The sequence below is a fragment of the Myotis davidii genome, unplaced genomic scaffold (genome assembly GCF_000327345.1).
Source record: "Myotis davidii unplaced genomic scaffold, ASM32734v1 scaffold149, whole genome shotgun sequence".
Lineage (NCBI taxonomy): Eukaryota > Metazoa > Chordata > Mammalia > Chiroptera > Vespertilionidae > Myotis > Myotis davidii.
Window position 1 is genome coordinate 496,374 of NW_006352194.1, and position 17,818 is coordinate 514,191.

Here is a 17,818-nt window from a genome sequence, read left to right on the forward strand (position 1 = left end):
GCATTAAGCATGTGAGGCAACTGAGCCCCCTCCTGCAGTGCTCATCTTTGAGGGACACCAAAACATGATTGGAAATCAGAAAAATAGTTCCAGGCAAGCCAGGTTTCTACACCTACAAGCCTCCTTTCATCACATAACTACCAAATGCAAGCAATCCTGCTGTCATGAGTGTAAACTGGCCTTTGAAGGAAAAAGATAAATAGCTTTGCAGGCTGGGATAGTCTGTTGAGCCTTGAGACACAAATGCGAGTGTCACTCTGCAACTCAAATGCCAGGGCCAAATAGTACAGGGCATGATCTCTCTCACCAATGACCTATTTTACTATGTGAACTAAAGCTAAATCCTTTAATATACCATAATGATAAGTAGGAACTTGTCATTTGGAAAAAAATCAACTTTAAAACAAATGCCTAACTACAAATGAATATAACCCCAGCCTGCTGACAGCATTCCACATGTGGGCCACACACATCCTTCACCAACTCATCCTGGAGGCTGTGCAAACCTGTGCTCGGGACTCAGACTAGTTCCAATCCTGACTTCACTACAGTGGGATCATGAGTTTCTTTTGTCTCAGCCAGTTTCCTCATCTGTAAAATGGGGACAAAAGCAGTGTTCCTCTTAGGGCGATGTGAATTAAACGACAGGCCGTGAATGGCTGGCGGGGTAGGTATGGGCTCCATGTGTGTCTAATGGTCATCTTTGCTACGATGAGGGGAAAGTGCTCTCCTAAGATGAGAACACTCGTTTTTACAGAGGCTGATGAGGTCCGCTTCCTGTAAACTTGTGATTTTATAGACTCTCTCTGTTATCAGGCTGCTCCTGCTGCAAGTCCACACTCTCGACCCAAGGGATCTGGAACTTGGCTGGCATCCGCATCACAAAGCCACCTATAATTCTCACCACACATCGAGTGCACTTCCTGAAATGAGGCTCCCATATGCAAGACACATCCATTCAATCCCAACTCTGGCTGAAATCCCTTCTAACCCTTCTCAACTTCGGCACCTGAGCTGCAGCTGTAGCCAGAGGGCGGATGACCAAGTTTAAACCATGCCCACTCCAGGCCGAGTGCCCCAAAGCCCAAGCTTTTGTCACATCTGTGGTTCTGCCTCCTGATGAAGAGCGACTGGCATCTCTCAACCCACTTGGCTCCATGAGGCTTCACTCTGGGGACCAGTATCTCTAGTTAGTTTCTACATTCACTAGGGCGTTCTCATTCGTGGTAATAAAATGGGGACAGGCACCATCTCCCAAGCCGGACAGCACATCCTGGGCAACATTTCCTACTGTCAGTGGGAATTGGTGCGGCGACCGAACCACAACTGCACCGGATGCCAAAAGTCACGTTTAATTTACAATGTAATAAAGGTTACAGGTAAAAAGCTACACATAAAGCGTGAAAAGGCCTATTACACAAATGTACAAATCTCTATACAAAGCTCTTATTGATGTGTCCTACCTTCGTCTCCTATGTTCATCAGCCAGATCTCATCTCGGAGCTTTGGATAACAAGAGCTCTCAAAGGGGGGAAGCGCCTCCAAACCGACATCTAAAATGTCTTCTTAGAGACATCAGTTACTTGCAAAGTGAAATCTTTTCCTTTTTAATTGAAATTGTTCTAACTGGTCAAATGCTTTAAAAATTGCCTTCATAACACACTTGAAAAGGAAAGCCTTGGAGAGTACAGTACTCTGGAATCAAATGAGAAACTTCAGCAAGTAGAGAGTACTCAAGTTTGACAAGAAAAACAGGTAAAGTTCAAACAAATTAATAAGTTTAAAACTATCAACCTGTGTCTATGGCATTCACTGGTCACAGACCACAATCAAAATATTCTCATTCCAACGGAAAGGACAAAAGAGAAAAGCCTAACTACTGGACCTCAAAACCATTGACCCAGAAAAACATTATTTAAACTTTAGCTTAACGAAGGAATTTTAACCCTCTTTTTTATCAACCTCAGATCCATGGCAACCCTTTTGCTATGTGGAACTTAATAGGGATAGTAAATATAAATTAGGCTGCTGGACCCATAAGGCTGGTGATGCCACCATCACCTCTCCAGCTCTGAATTCAACTCTTTGGGCCTGGAGTCTCTCCACAGGGTACATGACTTAAAATAAAAATAACCCTGGAAAGAGGGAAGAAAGAAAAAGGAGGTCATGGAAGGCCTGGGAGGCTCCAGGGCACCAATTTAAAATGGCGTATGAAACGTTCTTCCACACTGAAGTCTTCTGAAGAGCAGTCTTTACGGGACATTTCAACCCCACCCCCAGTTTTGGTATTAGATGTTTAGGACCCCAGGAGACGTTCTGAAAGACGATACTGCACACATGGAAAATTTTCCTCCCAAGTTCATCAGCTCCCCCATCACCCTTCCACCCAATTCCCACCCAACCCCACCCCTTTTCCATGACCAAAAATATCAAATCAGTAAGGAAGGCGTCGGCTTCTTGCCCGGCCAAGCTTCTTTTGCATATTTCTTCTTCTTGGGTTCGTTAACAGCTTCGGGGATGTAGACTGCAGGGTTTGGTGTAGGATTCATGTTCACTGCTGATGGCACAACAGGAGTCAAGTCCACATCAGGGGCGAGGTTCGGGTATGGCATGGGCAAACCACCGATGAGTGCCGTCCCGTGGATGCCATGCGGCTGGGAGCCGGCTTCACTGTGTGTGGGGGGCAGGCCCCCGTAGAGTCCTCCACTGAAGGCAAAGTTCTGCATGCGCCTGCTCCCCGGTTCTTCCAAGCCCAGGGAGCCAGGGCCTTCCATCCGCTTCTTCTGTGGTTTACAAGGAGCAGAGCAGACAAGGGGTGAGGCCCATGGTGGTGCTCAGTAGCCTTTTCTATCCCAGCCCCAAACACTGGGGAAGCCCCTACACCTCCAGCTTATTTTGTGTCCCAAACAACCCATTTCCCAGTCTTGAAATCTCAGTGATTAAAGAGATTTTACAGTGGCCCTCCAATGTGATGGGTCCACATAAAGTATTTACCATCCCAAGTCACACTGAGAAAAATGAGGATAGTGTGTGAGCATTTAATAAAATAACCTTATCCAGTTTCGGTGACTATCCTTAGCTTATCATACCTCTCCCTCTCTTTTTTTGGTGTTAAAATGCCCTTTAAGGAAATAGGTGATAATGGGTGGTAGCAGGTATTTAAATTTGGAGGGGGGATCAGAAGTTAGTATTTATCTTCATGTTGGGCACCAAATGTCTCAACATTAATCTCAGAGCAAAACAAATCTGTAGTGAATGAAAGAAGTTTACTGGTTGCCTGGGGCTGGGAGTGGGCGCGTACTGACAGCAGAGGGACATAAAAGAATTTTCTGGGTGATGGAAATCTTCTATATGTTGATTATAATGGTGATGACTCAGGGGTACACATTTGTCAAAACTCAAACTGTACCCTTGCCCTGTGTGCATTTTCCTGTATGTAAATTATACCATAATAAATCTGATATAAAAGTAAAAATATCTTCTGGTTTGTACTTTAATGACAACAGAACATTCCAAAAGAGAACAGAGCTCAGGGGGAAATATGACATGAGCTTTATGGAGTTGTACAGGAAAACTTCACCTTGTACGTTTTCACAAGAGACTAAAGAAATAAAGAAAGTTCATGAAAGATCCCCTCACTTGTCTACTCCTTTTGAGTTAAAGACTAACCAGGAATTTGACACATCAACCTAGTCTAATATATTCTAAAGACTTTTAAAAAATAAAACTCTATCATTGCAAGTACATAAAAATATAACTGATTTTTGTGCATTGAAAACAAACAAAAACTCTATAGTATCTCTGACCAGCATCTTCCAATTTCTTTTTTTTTTTTTTTAATATATTTTTACTGATTTCAGAGAGGAAGGGAGAGGAAGAGAGAGAGATAGAAACATCAATGCTGAGAGAGAATCACTGACCAGCTGCCTCCTGTACCCTCCTTACTGGGGATCGAGCCTGCAATCTGGGCATGTGCCCTTGACTGGAATTGAACCTAGGACCCTTCAGTCTGCAGGCTGATGCTCTATCCACTGAGCCAAACCAGCTAAGGCCCAATTACTTTTTTAATACCTCTATGTACAGAGATACCAATATTTAAAGGACTATTTATTCCTAGCTGTCAGGAAGTTCCTCCACATGTTTAGCAATTAGAACATCTTTGTAACTTCCATGTCTTGGTTCTTCAACATACCTGGTCTTTATAAACCTAATCCAGGTTTGGGCTGGCTTTTCTATCTGTGCCACTCCCAGGCACAAAAAATAAAGGTACAGCAAAAGGCAGCAGTGCCATGCCGAAATACAACAACGCCTTTCTTGCCTAATAGCTAACTCTGAGTGAAAAGGGAAAGGCTAAAGAAACGTGGGCCTCTCTGCGGCCTGCTGGCGGCAGATTTACATTGCACCATAATTTACATACAGCATCAAGCTGGCTGGTCACCTGCAGCCTTATTATGGGCTCCAGAATCCTCTAGACATAGATGGAGTAAAAGTATGACCACAGGGTAAAAAAATGGAAGAGGAGCAAAGAATATGTTTTAAAATTAAGTACACCTAACCTATTTATAAAAGAGTGGATTTTTAAACCAGACTATATGAAATGGCATTTTAAATATTGTTACAATGTGCTTCCTACCTTCACTGGGACCACTGCCGTCTGTACCATGTTCCGGAAGCGTCCAACTGAGGGATCCACATCCTCTGCAAAAAGACATGAGGGAAGGATTAGTTTGGTATTCTCCTGTGAGGGTTAAGGGAAGAGGGCTCACTACAAACAAAGCAATCACAACTCACAGTAAAACAATAAAATACAGCCAACACGTCAACTGTTTCTATGTGCTCGGCACTGTGTTAAACCCTCACAACAAGCCTATGAGGTGAGAGAGCATGACTACAGTCAACATTTTTTTTTTTAATTTTTATTTTTTTAATATTTTTATTTTGATTTCAGAGAGGAAGGGAGAGGGGGAGAGAGACAGAAACATCAATGATGATAGAGAATCACTGATTGGCTGCCTCCTACACCCCTGCTGGGGATCTGAGACTGCAACCCAGGCATGTGCCCTTGACTGGAATCGAACCCAGGACCCTTCAGTCCCCAGGCCAATGCTCTATCCACTGAGTCAAACGAGCTAGGGCTACAATAAACATGTAATAGATAAGAAAACACCTCAGGCTAAGAGGAGTAAAGTGATGGGCCTAGTCACCCTATTGAAGAGTGGAGGAGCCAGGATTTAGTCCAAGTAGCCAGAAGTAGGACTGGACCACTGTGCTGTGCTGCCTTCCCCGAGTTCTTTTGCATTCCATATACTTCCCTTTTTTGAGGGAGAAACAAAAGAGTACCTATTAGCAATCCCATGATAGTGACAAAACAATGACATGTCAAGAGGTCACACACCACCTATCTTGGTAATGCCCACTCATTAGCAAATAACAGAATTAGGATTCAGATCCAGGGCTTCCACTTCACTTGGCCTTTTGACCTGAACAACTGTATACAATCAAGACTTTTACTGCCATGGCCAGTGTGCTCAGTAGAGTATCAGCCTGCCTACTGAAGGGTCATGGGTTCGATTCCCCATCAAGGGCACAGATTTGGGTTGCAGGTTCCATCCCAGGCCTGGTCATGGTGCATGTGAGAGGCAATCAATGAATGTGTCTGTCTCACACTGATGTTTCTCTCTCTCTCTCCTACTCTCCTTTCTTCCCTCCCTCCTTCCACTCTCTCTAGAAATCAATGGGAAAAATATCCCCGGTAAGGATTAACAAAAATAAATAAATAAAATTATATATATATGAAAAAAAAAAAGACTTTTACTAAAGGATCTGAAGCCCCCGTCCAGGCAGAGTGGGAGGGCAGCACCCTTTTCACAGCTTACACACATTGTTATACCCTACAAACTTCTAGCTTCATTCACTCTGCAGGGAGGAAGATATAAGACCAAGTAAGGGACATGTTTGCAGTCAGTCCACTCTCTTGTGCCTCATTTATTAGACATCAGGCATGGAAATAAGAGCAAGATACTGCCCTGCCTTTAAAGAGTTCACACCATAAAGCCAGACAGGCTACAACACACTGGAGGTGCTTCAAGACAGGTAGCAGAGCTGCTCTGTAGCACAGAGGATGGCTGCGCTGGGCCATTTGGATGAGCAGTGTTCTCGCTGAAGGCTGTGTGTATGGGAACGGGCAGGTTGACTTGTTAGCATTACCACAGAAAACTACCTCAAGTCCCCTTCATCCTAATGTAGTGACAGGAAAGGAATTATTTCCCTAACTGATGTTGTACATCTTATTTTAAATGCATTGAGGGAGCTTGCTATTTTAAAGATGAGCACTCGTATGAATTCCTTTGGAAAATAAAGATTCCCTATTTAATCTGAATAATTACACCTGTTGATTTAAGTCTGACTTTTCCCTTTAGGATGCCTTTAAAGAATATGCCCTGGTATATTCATTGATTACCCAATCTTTGTTCAATGAATGAATGAACAAATGGCTTCTACATGGAAGAAGAAGAGGAAAGATAACCAGACTCAGGAAGGAGACAAGGTCTCTAAAAAAGGCAACCTTATCTTTCCTCACCCCCAGAGGAGCCCTGTTCTAATTATCCCTTCAGCAAGGAAAGCTGAATGAGGCGCACAAGCAACTGGAGCCTGACAGGAGTGGCTACTGGGGGATGCACCCCATGCGTGCACTAGGCCTGTAGAGGGGAGGGACTAAGCCTCTCTGGGGGACCCTGTCCTGTGTTGGCTGATGGTCAGGCCCTCTCCTCCTTTCCTCATTCTAGTCGTAGTAGAGAATACACATGTTCTAGGAGAGCCTTGCTCCTGGAAGATCTACCAACAGATTCCTTACGAAGTCTACTTCTAGTTTAGGAAAGATGCATAGGTAGAAGGCAAAAGTTGTGGAAGATAATGATGGGGATAATGGCTAACATTTAATCAAGAGCTTACAAATCCCAAGTACTGATATGAAGTGCTTTTACAAATGTTAATCATTTATTCTCCTCACCAATCCTGTGAGGCCAGTAGTCTTTTAAAAAATATATATATTTTATTGATTTTTCACAGAGAGGAAGGGAGAGGGATAGAGAGCCAGAAACACTGATGAGAGAGAAACATCTATCAGCTGCCTCCTGCACACCCCCCACTGGGGATGCGCCCGCAACCAAGATACATGCCCTTGACCAGAATCGAACCCGGGACCCTTCAGTCCACAGGCTGACAATCTATCCACTGAGCCAAACCGGTCAGGGCAGGCCAGTAGTCTTTTAAGGCACTTGGCCAAGGTCATACAACTACTAAGAGGAGAGGTGGATTTCAAACCCAGGCCCTCTGACCACTATGCTAGACTCTGCCTGAATACAGCACCTTAATAAAGCTCTGGGGCAATAATTTTCCAGGAGAAAAACAAAGCAGATCAGACACTGAGTCCTGAGAGAGACTTAGTGTCTAGTCCAGTAATTCCCAAGTTATTGGCTGTTCATCAGTACAATAAGAGCTTGTTTGAAGCTACAAATTTTTAGGCTCAACCTCTAGAAACTTACTCAAGAGGTTCCAGGGCCCAGAAATAAGTTTCCTCGATTGGTTATCCAGCCCCTGCCTAAAAATTCCCCTGGGGCATTCACTACTTCTAGGAGTAATCCTTTCCACTTCACACACCATCAGAAAGTAAACTTGTCACTAGAATGAATGCCTCAGTCTCTTTCAGAGGAATCCTTTTAATTCTTCTAAATATAAAGATTCATTGTTGCTTTTTATGCTGAGTCAAATACTTGTTACTCACTAGCTCTGGTTTTGCCCACTGTTCCCTTCTTAAGGTTAGTCCTGCAAATACCTGACCACAGTGGCCATGCCCCCTCCAATCTGCTCTCCCTCCTGCATGGTTCCCCACATTCCCAGCATGCAGGGCACTGTTTTCTGTATATATGAACCTCCTGCTCCCTCAGGACTACATCACATTTGATGGTTAGGGCCATGCTTGTATTTAGTAACATATGGATGAGTTATGCTCAGAACAGTGATGGCGAACCTTTTGAGCTCGGCGTGCCAGCATTTTGAAAAACCCTAACTTAACTCTGGTGCCGTGTCACATATAGAAATTTTTTGACCTTTGCAACCATAGTAAAACAAAGACTTATATTTTTGATATTTATTTTATATATTTAAATGCCATTTAACAAAGAAAAATCAACCAAAAAAAATGAGTTCGTGTGTCACCTCTGACACGCGTGTCATAAGTTCGCCATCACTGGCTCAGAACACAGACCAGTGGGGTTACTGTCCCCAATTCTCCTATTAATGCAATCTTACACTTGATTAGTTTTCACATACTCCCAATGACTAAACTATATTTTCTTTCTTCCTTTTTTTTTTAATCCTCACCCAAGGATATTTTTCCATTGGTTTTTAGAGAGAGTAGAAGAGAAGGAGAAAGAGAGAGAGAAATATTGATGTGAGAGAAACACATCGACTGGCTGTCTCCTGCATGAGCCCTGACCAGGGCCGGGGCCAGGGAGGACCTGCAACCAAGGTATGTACCCTTGACCTTAATCAAACCCGGGACCCTTGGGTCTACATAAAAGTGCATTTTCAATGAACTAAAATCCTTTGATCGTTTTTTTTCATGCTGGAGCAGACCATCTCCATTTAAATAATTGATATTTTGAACCTAAATGCAGGACTTGAAAGTAATTCTCACTGCATTTTACTTTGGAAATTAAAAGCAACTTGTTAGTCTGGGATCCTTGTTTCTTCTATCCATTGAGATTTATTTTCAAACAAGGTTTTTTAAAATCCCAATTCCATTTTCACTGTATAACTATACCTCCCAGCTCTATGTCATCCATCCACCAGAGTACTGAAGATACAACATAGGCCCAATAAATAAATGTTGAATGATGGAACAAATTGGTAAAGTTAGTGGCCTTCCCACAATACAATGCTCTTATCTTACTGACATTTCCATTCAAACTATAAATTACTTCCTTCCAGAGAGGCAAGTCTTCACTGCAGTTAACAGTAGCAGCAGAAGGTTCTCCAATCTTATAGTTACCACTCATACGAGTACACAGAACCCCAAAAGACAATAACGTTCTGCTTTGAGGTCAAGACAGAAAACACTTATGCTTAACTTAAACCTCCACTAAGACATAGACACTCTGGGCCAGCAGAGAATTACCGCCTTGCTCTGTATACTGAACTAAATGGACTCTCCTGTTAGCTATTTCTTCCACAGTGCGAATGGATAATGCCTGAGTTGTTGAGAGCACTCCACCAATGAACTGTAAAAACTCTCTCTCCTTAAAATAGCACCTGTTATTCTAAACCTTGGAAACATTACAACTGACCTATAGGTTGTGTACACTACTCTCCGAGACCACAGCTTTTTCATCAGAAGAAACTAGAAAGACACCTCACCTGGGTTGATGATCTCATCATCCTCACTGAAAGTCACCCGTGAATTCTTCCTCTTCCTCTTTGGTCTCTGAATATCCAGATTCCCCTCCTCAATGGTGAGGGTGGAAATCCGCTTGTTGTGGGCAGTGTTGAACTCTGTCAGGTTCTAGGCCAGGGTTCACATAGGAAAAGACAAGTCAGTACACAGAAAAGTGAAGCAGACTATCTTACTAAATGACGGGCAGAAAGGCATTCGGGGCTAACCTTGACTTCCCCAGGCAGACAAGATTCTCCTCTGTATTCAGAAAGAACTCATTACTATCCCCAGATTGCTAATATTTATAAGTCACCTTTGACAGAATGTGCCCCTCTTTGACTAGTGGGGCAGTGATATTCAAAAGGTGAGGACCTTGAGCTGAGAACAGGTCATCTGTACAAACATCTTTGAGTTGAGGTTTTTTTTTTTGTTTGTTTGTTTTTTATTGATTTCAAAGAGGAAGGGAAAGGGAGAGAGAGGGAGAACATGATGAGAGAGAATCATTGATTGGCTGCCTCCTGCATGCTCCACACTGGGGATCAAGCTCACAACCTGGGCATGTACCCTGACCAGAAATGGAACTGTGACCTCCTGGATCATAGATTGATGCTCAACCACTGAGCAACACTGGCCAGGTGAGATTTGCTTGTTGTTGTTGTTGTTTTTTTTTTTACAAAGGTTACCATGTCTTTATGCTGAGAATTAAAAGAATGTAACTGGAAGGAACTCCAAGAATTGTTTTAAAGTAACAAAACAGAGAAAGGATGATTGACAGCTTTCTTCCCAGTAACTCTCTTTGAGAACTCATAAGGACACTGTCAGTGCACTTACACTTGGCATTAATATTTTGTCACTCCCCATTCCTGTGTATGGCCCCATTTCTATTCATAACCATCCATCCATCTCAATGATTAACTTGGCCTCAGTACTGCTGCCTGCCTCTTCCCAATCCTCTGGACTTATTCCAAACTGCATTGCGGTTTGAGATATTCAAAATGTCTTGAGAATAAAGACCCACAGAGGACCTCACATACTAATTTAAAATACAGGAAAGCATGGAAGAAGGCTGGAGGAGAAATGGGTAAGAGTGACCACCACCAAGGCCTCTGGCTAGGAGGCTACTTCTTTAGAACAAAATAACTTCTAAATTTTAGATTTCCATGGTGCTTTTCTTCCTAAGGGCTGGGACACTGCCTTAGTGTACTAGAATAGTAAGTGCATGTGGGTGGTTAAGGACATGCTTACAGATGGTCTACCTGAATAGACCAGTCACACCAGTGCAGTGACTGACATGTAAAGGATGACGGCCACTTCACATATTGGGGTCAGTTTCTAGAAAAGGAAAACTTTAGCACTTAAATACAATATTGTAAAATTCATAGCCTTCAGGGCAGCCAGGCCCGTAAGAACAAAAGCAGTCTAGTTCTATTCAGAAGATTCCTGGGCTATTTGGACAATATCAAGAAAGCAATGTAAATGAATGAAAGCTTCAGTCTAAGTCAGTGCCGTCCAATCGAACTTTCTGAATGATGAAAATGTTCTCTATTTGTGCCATTCAACATGGAAGTCACTAGCCACATGTGACCACTGAGTATTTGAAATGTAGTTAATAGCCACCGCATTTGATAGTGCAGCTCTAGAAAAATTTAACTCCCAGCCTTGGCTTCTAACATCCAGTGAAGGTGCACAGACAACCATGAAGGTCTATTGGCAAGAGACCAGTTTCCTTGTTACCCCTGGTCACACATAACCAAATCACACAATGCAGCTCTCCAAAGTGTGTCACAGTTGACCACCTTATAACTGACAAAGTGGCAAAGGCCCATCCCTGGGCTCAAGAAAACCTCCTGCTTCTAAGTCTTTGGCATTTCAAGCTACACAGACAGCTACATAATGGAAAAACTAGAGTCCCAAAAGACAAAATAATGACAGACGTGGAATTACATCAAGTTCGGTTTCCTCCTCTGGAAGCCCCAGTAAGCCCTTGAGTTCATCATCCTCTCCACCCATCTTCTCATCTCCTTTCACAGCCGAGGGCAATGTCTGAGGCTTCTCACGCAGAGTGTATGCCCGTGTGGATGCGCCAAATGAGACTGTGGAATCGATGGGGATTTGCTGAGGCTTGTGAGGTTCCAACCGAATGTGACCCAAGAAAGTGCCGTGTGCTGGGAATAACCAAATCAAAAACGTAAGAGAAAAAACCAACCTGAGTTGTAGGAGAGCAGCTCCTCCCAGCATTATCAGTTCTGCTTTTTAAAATAAAAATGACACTGAGTCCACTTTGCATCCCTTGTCATGAGTCACAATGAAAAGGAAAACTCCTTCACTGGGTCTTGAATCTCTTCAGTGGAATTCTTACACATCTTCAGACCTGCTGTTAACCCAGATAACAAAAACCACTGCTTGCTCTCCTGCCAGACAGGCTTGGCTCCATTCTGGGTCCAGCAGGATGGCTCCAACCCAGCAATAACCATGCCACCCCAGGCAGGAGACAGGCATCGCTGTGGTCTGACCTCTCCAGCCCCAAGTCTAAGGAATACAGGCCCTGGTGGCAGTTATGCTGGGTTTTCCCCAGAACAGGAAAGGTTGGCTGAAACAGGTGCAATATCAATACCAAGGCAAGCCAAAATCCTACTGCTGAGTCTGAATATTTTTCGGCATGTTATAAAATGGACAGAAAAGATGAGATAAATTTGCAAGTAAGTACTTGTGAGACAAGGCTCTCCAAAACCATTCTATCAGCAGACTGGGGTGGGGTCTGTGTTATAAAAGTGGGGAAGGAGAACATGGTCAGCCCAGGAAGCAGGATCCTTTCTATCTTACATTGTATTTATATATGGGAAAAGTGAAATACTTCAAGGCTGCATGTAGTTAAGTCTCAACTGCATTTCTGGGATTATCTTTGGCAAAGTTGAAAATCTTAATAGTTGGAGTATATTCATGAAATTAAAATTTATATTATTACTTAGTCAAAGCAGAATGTAGCTGGGATAAAGAACCTTTAATCAAAAATTAAATATTGTTCAAAACAAGTATTGTTAATGTCTTGCACAACTACTCTATTATATTAATGGAGCTATCACAGCTTCTGCCTAAATGAGACCACAATTTATCATGGTCCTGTAAACACTTAGCTACCCATAGTCCCTAGCTCCTGAGTGTTTTTGTTGATGGTGTTCTCTATATCTACCTAGTGCCTCCTCCAGGACAGTCCTCCCCAAAACCTTCTTCTCTCTCCAGTCATCAATTATTCAGGAAAATAGGCGATATCACAGGAGTCAAGAAGAGTTGATTTAAAAATCAAATGTAAACTTCTTCCTTGGTGAATAATAAAACACAATTTTGAAACTGAAGAACTTAAAGAGAACTTTCACATTGCCCAAAAGAAATGTGTGAGACAGAATGGGATGTGAATTACTTACTACTATTGAGATCTATTAGAAAAACTCTCTTCAGATGCTTGTGGTAGACCAAGGCAGCGTGGACCCGAGAGCAAGACTGGTGGTCAATGGTAAAGTCACACAGATCAGGGTTTCTCCCAAATAAGTAATATTTCTTCTCATCAATAATCAGTTTCTAAATAAACATTAAATTAAATGTTACTTAAATAGTCTCAACAGGGTTAAGCAAAAATTCTTCTTATCAAATAAGTAGAGGATCTTGAATAGAAAAATTCCTTGCCACAGTGAAAAAAATTTATTTCCTATTATTCTTAAGATAAAGAGCTCAGAAAAACTTACTAACATGTTGAGGGATAGATGACATTTAATATCCCCAAATGTAGCGGTCAAATGTTTTCTACTGATATGAAAAGAAGTTTTCCTACTAATTCTATTACGTAAAAGTGACCTGCAAAAGGGGTTGTCTCTGTCCATTGGAAATTTAAGATTTCAACAGATAGTAACTTTAGGTCAAGCAAGAAATAAGAACACAAAGCATGTTTATAAAATAATGACTGCTTTTCAGAAACATAACCAAAGGAAGATTATCAACTGGTTAGGAAAGAAAGGGGTTATAAATACCTGTTTATATTTGAATCATGCTACCATAGCCCCAAAGCACTTTTGGAATACTGAGCTGAATTTAGCTTTATGAAGAACTCACAACACTGTCCTTATTTTTCTTTTAGTCTTGGGTTAGTAAACCCTGACACAGCCTGGTTGTAAACTGAGCTGTCAAAGATAAAGGACTCTTGATAAATTTTTACTAACATTTCTTCCAGTTTTAAAAGTCTACAATTTGACCATTTGAAAGAATAACCCTTTCAAGGTTTCACTAAGCTCTAGTTCACATTTCACATGGCACTCCTTCTAAAATTCCTGAGAAGACAGCACACAGCTGAGTAGAGAAGCACAGTCAAGTCAGTATGGTTCCAGGCTAGGAATCAAGAGGTTTATATTTCATTCCTGGCTACGTCATTGCACTCACAGTGGGCTGCTATTCTCCCTTATGCTTTAGTGTTCCCCTTACAAGACCAGAAACATACCTCACGCACTGATAACAGTAACAGCCGTTGGGTATTCATGTGCCACACACTGTGGTATGTGTTCTATGCTGTTATTTCACCCTCACAGCCACTCTATGCAGTGGGTACATACTATTACTCCTATTTTTATAAATGACAAAACTGAGGCATAAAGAAATTAACATATTCAAGTTCACACAGCCAGATATTTAAAAGCTGAATTAGAAATTGAGAGAGACAGAGAATCTGTCTGACTTCAGAGTCTAAGCTCTTTTAACCATATTACATATTTTCTCCACTCTACCTGCATCAGAAAATGTACTACATGGCAAGGAACATTTTAATGAATAAACGACGATGGGCCACACCCTTCATTTTTCTTTAAACCACTTACCCAGTTTCTTTAAAGCTTAGCCTAAGGTTCAAAATTAGTTTAAGCGAGTGTAGGTATGTGGGTCACGGCTGGGAAACCCTGTCCAGTGACCATCTGCTACTGGCAAGGCTTGTTCCAGACCCAACTATACTGCTAGGCAGCATCAAGAATGAGCAGCCTGACAGCTCAATAAGACGATCACCCCCAGGTCTGCCTAGGCCAGTGGTTCTCAACCTTCCTAATGCCGCGACCCTTTAATACAGTTCCCCATGTTGTGGTGACCCCCAATTTCATTGTTACCAATTGAACATAATTAAAGCATGGTGATTAATCACAGAACAATATGTAATTATATATGTGTTTTCCAATGGTCTTAGGTGACCCCAGTGAAAGGGTCGTTCGACCCCCAGATTGAGAACTGCTGGCCTAGACTCAAGTTTTAAAACTTGGATTAAATATAAGACATTGTTTCAAAATTGAGAGAGTTCTGAAATGTCAACATCTTATTCTTTCTAGGTAATATCTGCACAGGTTGAATCTCACTGCATTTCTCATTCATATTTACATGCACCCAGATTATGCCCTCACAAACTTAACTTTGCTAAACACAGACAGGGCTCATTGGATAGTCTCAAGGAAACAGTATATAAGACCACCAGATCTTGGGTTCTACTATACCACTGACCAAATTTCTATGTTTCTAAGGTGCCAAAGACATACCAGAGATCTAGGTATTTAGAGGACGAGGGGGAGTGAAAGGTCCTCCCAATTAAATATATACATTCATTATTAAAGGCATTTCAATGACAGAAACATAATGATGTAGCGGGAAAATAGTATGTATTAGAATTAAGGAAATTTGTTAACTCCTGGACAATGTACTTTCTCTGTCCAGGTAAATAAGATAATGTATTGGTGTTTCAAGAGTCACCAAAGCCACAATTTCTTGACTAGCTATACCATTATCCAGTTGTGCCACTGAGTTATAACTCAGAGTGTGTCTTTACACACTGGGCTAAAAGACTCACGGCTTTTGTTTTAATATTGCACTTCTTAAACCCAGCTATCACAACACATCACAAGCCTCTGACACAAGGCTAGGATATAGATAGCTCGGTTAGTATCAAGTGCTGTCTAAATCTTTAAAAATAAGCACATAAATCTATTCCTCTCAGAAACAGCAGTGATGTCTAAAGACTGCAACTTGACAATTGTATGGCAACTCAGCACACCTAAGAGCAATGAAAGACAGAGAACATTATCAGTTATTATTTCACAAAGGAATATGATATAATCATGAAAGCTAGGCTTCCTTTGTTTCTTCCTGTTGCAAACGGGAGATTTACTAAATTCTGTAACAAAGCAGATTCTTATGTCTTCAGAGCTTCATGCTATTTAGCAACAATATTTTATATCTGTGGAACAGTCTATAAAATAGGTTTTACAGACAATTTAGCAAAATTATTTCATTGAATAATCTTGAAGTTTTGTAACTTAAAAGAACTCTACACTGATGATGTATTATGGAATTGTACCCCTGAAACCTATATAATTTTATTAATCAATGTCACCCCAATAAAATCAATTAAAAACAAGTAAATAAAATCTCTATATATAAAAGCCTAATATGCAAAGTATCCCCTTGGGAGTTTTTACTATTCACACCAAACAAAAACAACTGCACTCAAAAGTGGGACCTTAAATCTAAATTCTATATGAGTGAGCAAACATAAAATTGGTCTAAGAGCTGGAGATTCACAGCTCCATAGTCACAGTGGGTTTAATCTCCATTTCTTGGTAAATAAATGGTGCCGTAAGAATTAAAAATAAAATAAAATCTCACACAACTTAGTATCTAATCAAAATTTATGTTATCTTCAAGTTCTACGTGGTGTTCATTCTAGAGACTTGTAGAAAATCTGCTAAACTTTTCCTTTATAGAACTTATTTCAGGTAATTTTTATGTAAAGAAATCCAACCAGATTTCTTTGAGGATCAGAACCATGCTTGTTTTGTCCACTGTTGTAGTCCCTACAGCGAGCACAATGACTAGAACAAAGCAAGCACTCAATGTTTTGAGTAAATGAATGAATTTCATCACCATTCCATTCTCTTTGAAGGGCTCAGGCCTGAATAAAAGCAACTTAAAAGCTAAACTCAATCTATGTCATTCACTTTCTTCTTCAATTACTAGAGGCTCTGTGCAAGAAATTCGTGCATGTGGGGGTGGAGGTGGGGAAGGCCCTCAGCCTGACCTGCACCCTCTTGCAATACGGGACCCCTCGGGAGATGTCTGACTGCCATTTTTTTTTTTTAAATATATTTTATTGATTTTTTACAGAGAGGAAGGGAGATAGAGAGTTAGAAACATCGATGAGAGAGAAACATCGATCAGCTGCCTCCTGCACATCTCCTACTGGGGATGTGCCCGCAACCCAGGTACATGCCCCCGACCGGAATCGAACCCGGGACCTTTCAGTCCGCAGGCTGACGCTCTATCCACTGAGCCAAGCCGGTCTCGGCCTGACTGCCATTTTAAGCCCGATTCTGCAGGGAACCCTGTGGGATGGGGCCTAAACTGGCAGTCGGACATCCCTCCCGCAATCTGGGATTGCTGGCCTCTAACCACTCTGCCTCCCTGCCTGATCACCCCTAATCACTCGCCTGCTTGCCTGATCACCCCTAACCACTCGCCTGCTTGCCTGATCACCCCTCACCACTTGCTTGCCTGCCTGATCACCACTAACTGCTTGCCTGCCTGACTGATCGTCCCTAACCACTCTGTCTGCCTGCCTGATCACCTCTAACCACTCGCCTGCCTACCTGATCACCCCTAACCGCTTGCCTGCCTACCTGATCACCCCTAACTGCTTGCTTGCCTGCCTGATTGCCCCTAACTGCTCACCTGCCTGACTGATCGTCCCTAACCACCTCTGTCTGCCTGCCTGATTCTCTAACCACTTGCCTACCTGCCTGATCGCCCCTAACTTCCCTTGCCTCAGCTCCCGCCAGGGCAGCTTCATCCGGAAGGTGGTTTGGCTGTCTGGTCTAATTAGCATATTGCGCTTTTATTATTATAGATTGCATATCTTGTACCTTCCACACAAATCCATGTACTCAAAGAGAGAGAATTTACCATATTAAAGGGCTTCCAGTTTGATTAGGGCTCATAGGCCTATGATCTATTAAAATCCTTTATTTAAAAGGTGAGAGAAGTAAAAAAAAAAACACTGAGTGTCTGTGGGAGATAAGAGGTTTGAATGTGTTACATCACCATGTGCTTTTAATAGAAAAAAAATCAGGGTGAACGAAAGTAGCATCGGAAAACAAAGCACAGCAGAAGGGGTGGAAAAGTGAGTCACTGGCCAAAATCTTTAATGTGATGGGAAAAAGGAAAGACATGTATTTCTGTACCTCAATTAGTTTGTCTCCTTTGACTACATCCAGATGTAATCCAGGTGGGGGTTTACCTGCCCTGAAAAATAAGAAGGAAAAAGCATTTTCAGAATGAGTTCATAATGCCATTTACAATTACTGTCTCTTTCAA

At 42.0% G+C, this 17,818-nt stretch overlaps 1 protein-coding gene across 7 annotated transcripts in view; it reads right to left on the reverse strand.

Annotated features, from left to right (window-relative positions):
• Positions 1–1,331: 1,331 nt before the first annotated feature.
• Positions 1,332–17,818, reverse strand: part of PPP1R8 (protein phosphatase 1 regulatory subunit 8) — an 18,191-nt gene continuing 1,704 nt past the window's right edge. Inside the window, exons 1-6 of one of the 7 annotated variants that reach the window (XM_015557280.1) lie at positions 12,856–12,934; positions 12,624–12,751; positions 11,378–11,598; positions 9,418–9,562; positions 4,634–4,698; positions 1,332–2,783 (exon numbers count right to left, since the gene is read on the reverse strand). In XM_015557280.1, coding sequence (XP_015412766.1) covers positions 2,430–2,783; positions 4,634–4,698; positions 9,418–9,562; positions 11,378–11,443 — 630 coding nt within the window. In that variant the 5' untranslated portion in view covers positions 11,444–11,598; positions 12,624–12,751; positions 12,856–12,934 and the 3' untranslated portion in view covers positions 1,332–2,429. Of the gene's footprint in view, positions 2,784–4,633; positions 4,699–9,417; positions 9,563–11,377; positions 11,599–11,639; positions 12,601–12,623; positions 12,752–12,855; positions 13,010–17,685; positions 17,747–17,818 lie in introns of those variants that run through there. The other 6 variants (XM_006777470.2, XM_006777472.2, XM_015557278.1 and 3 more) reach the window with 6 other exon arrangements.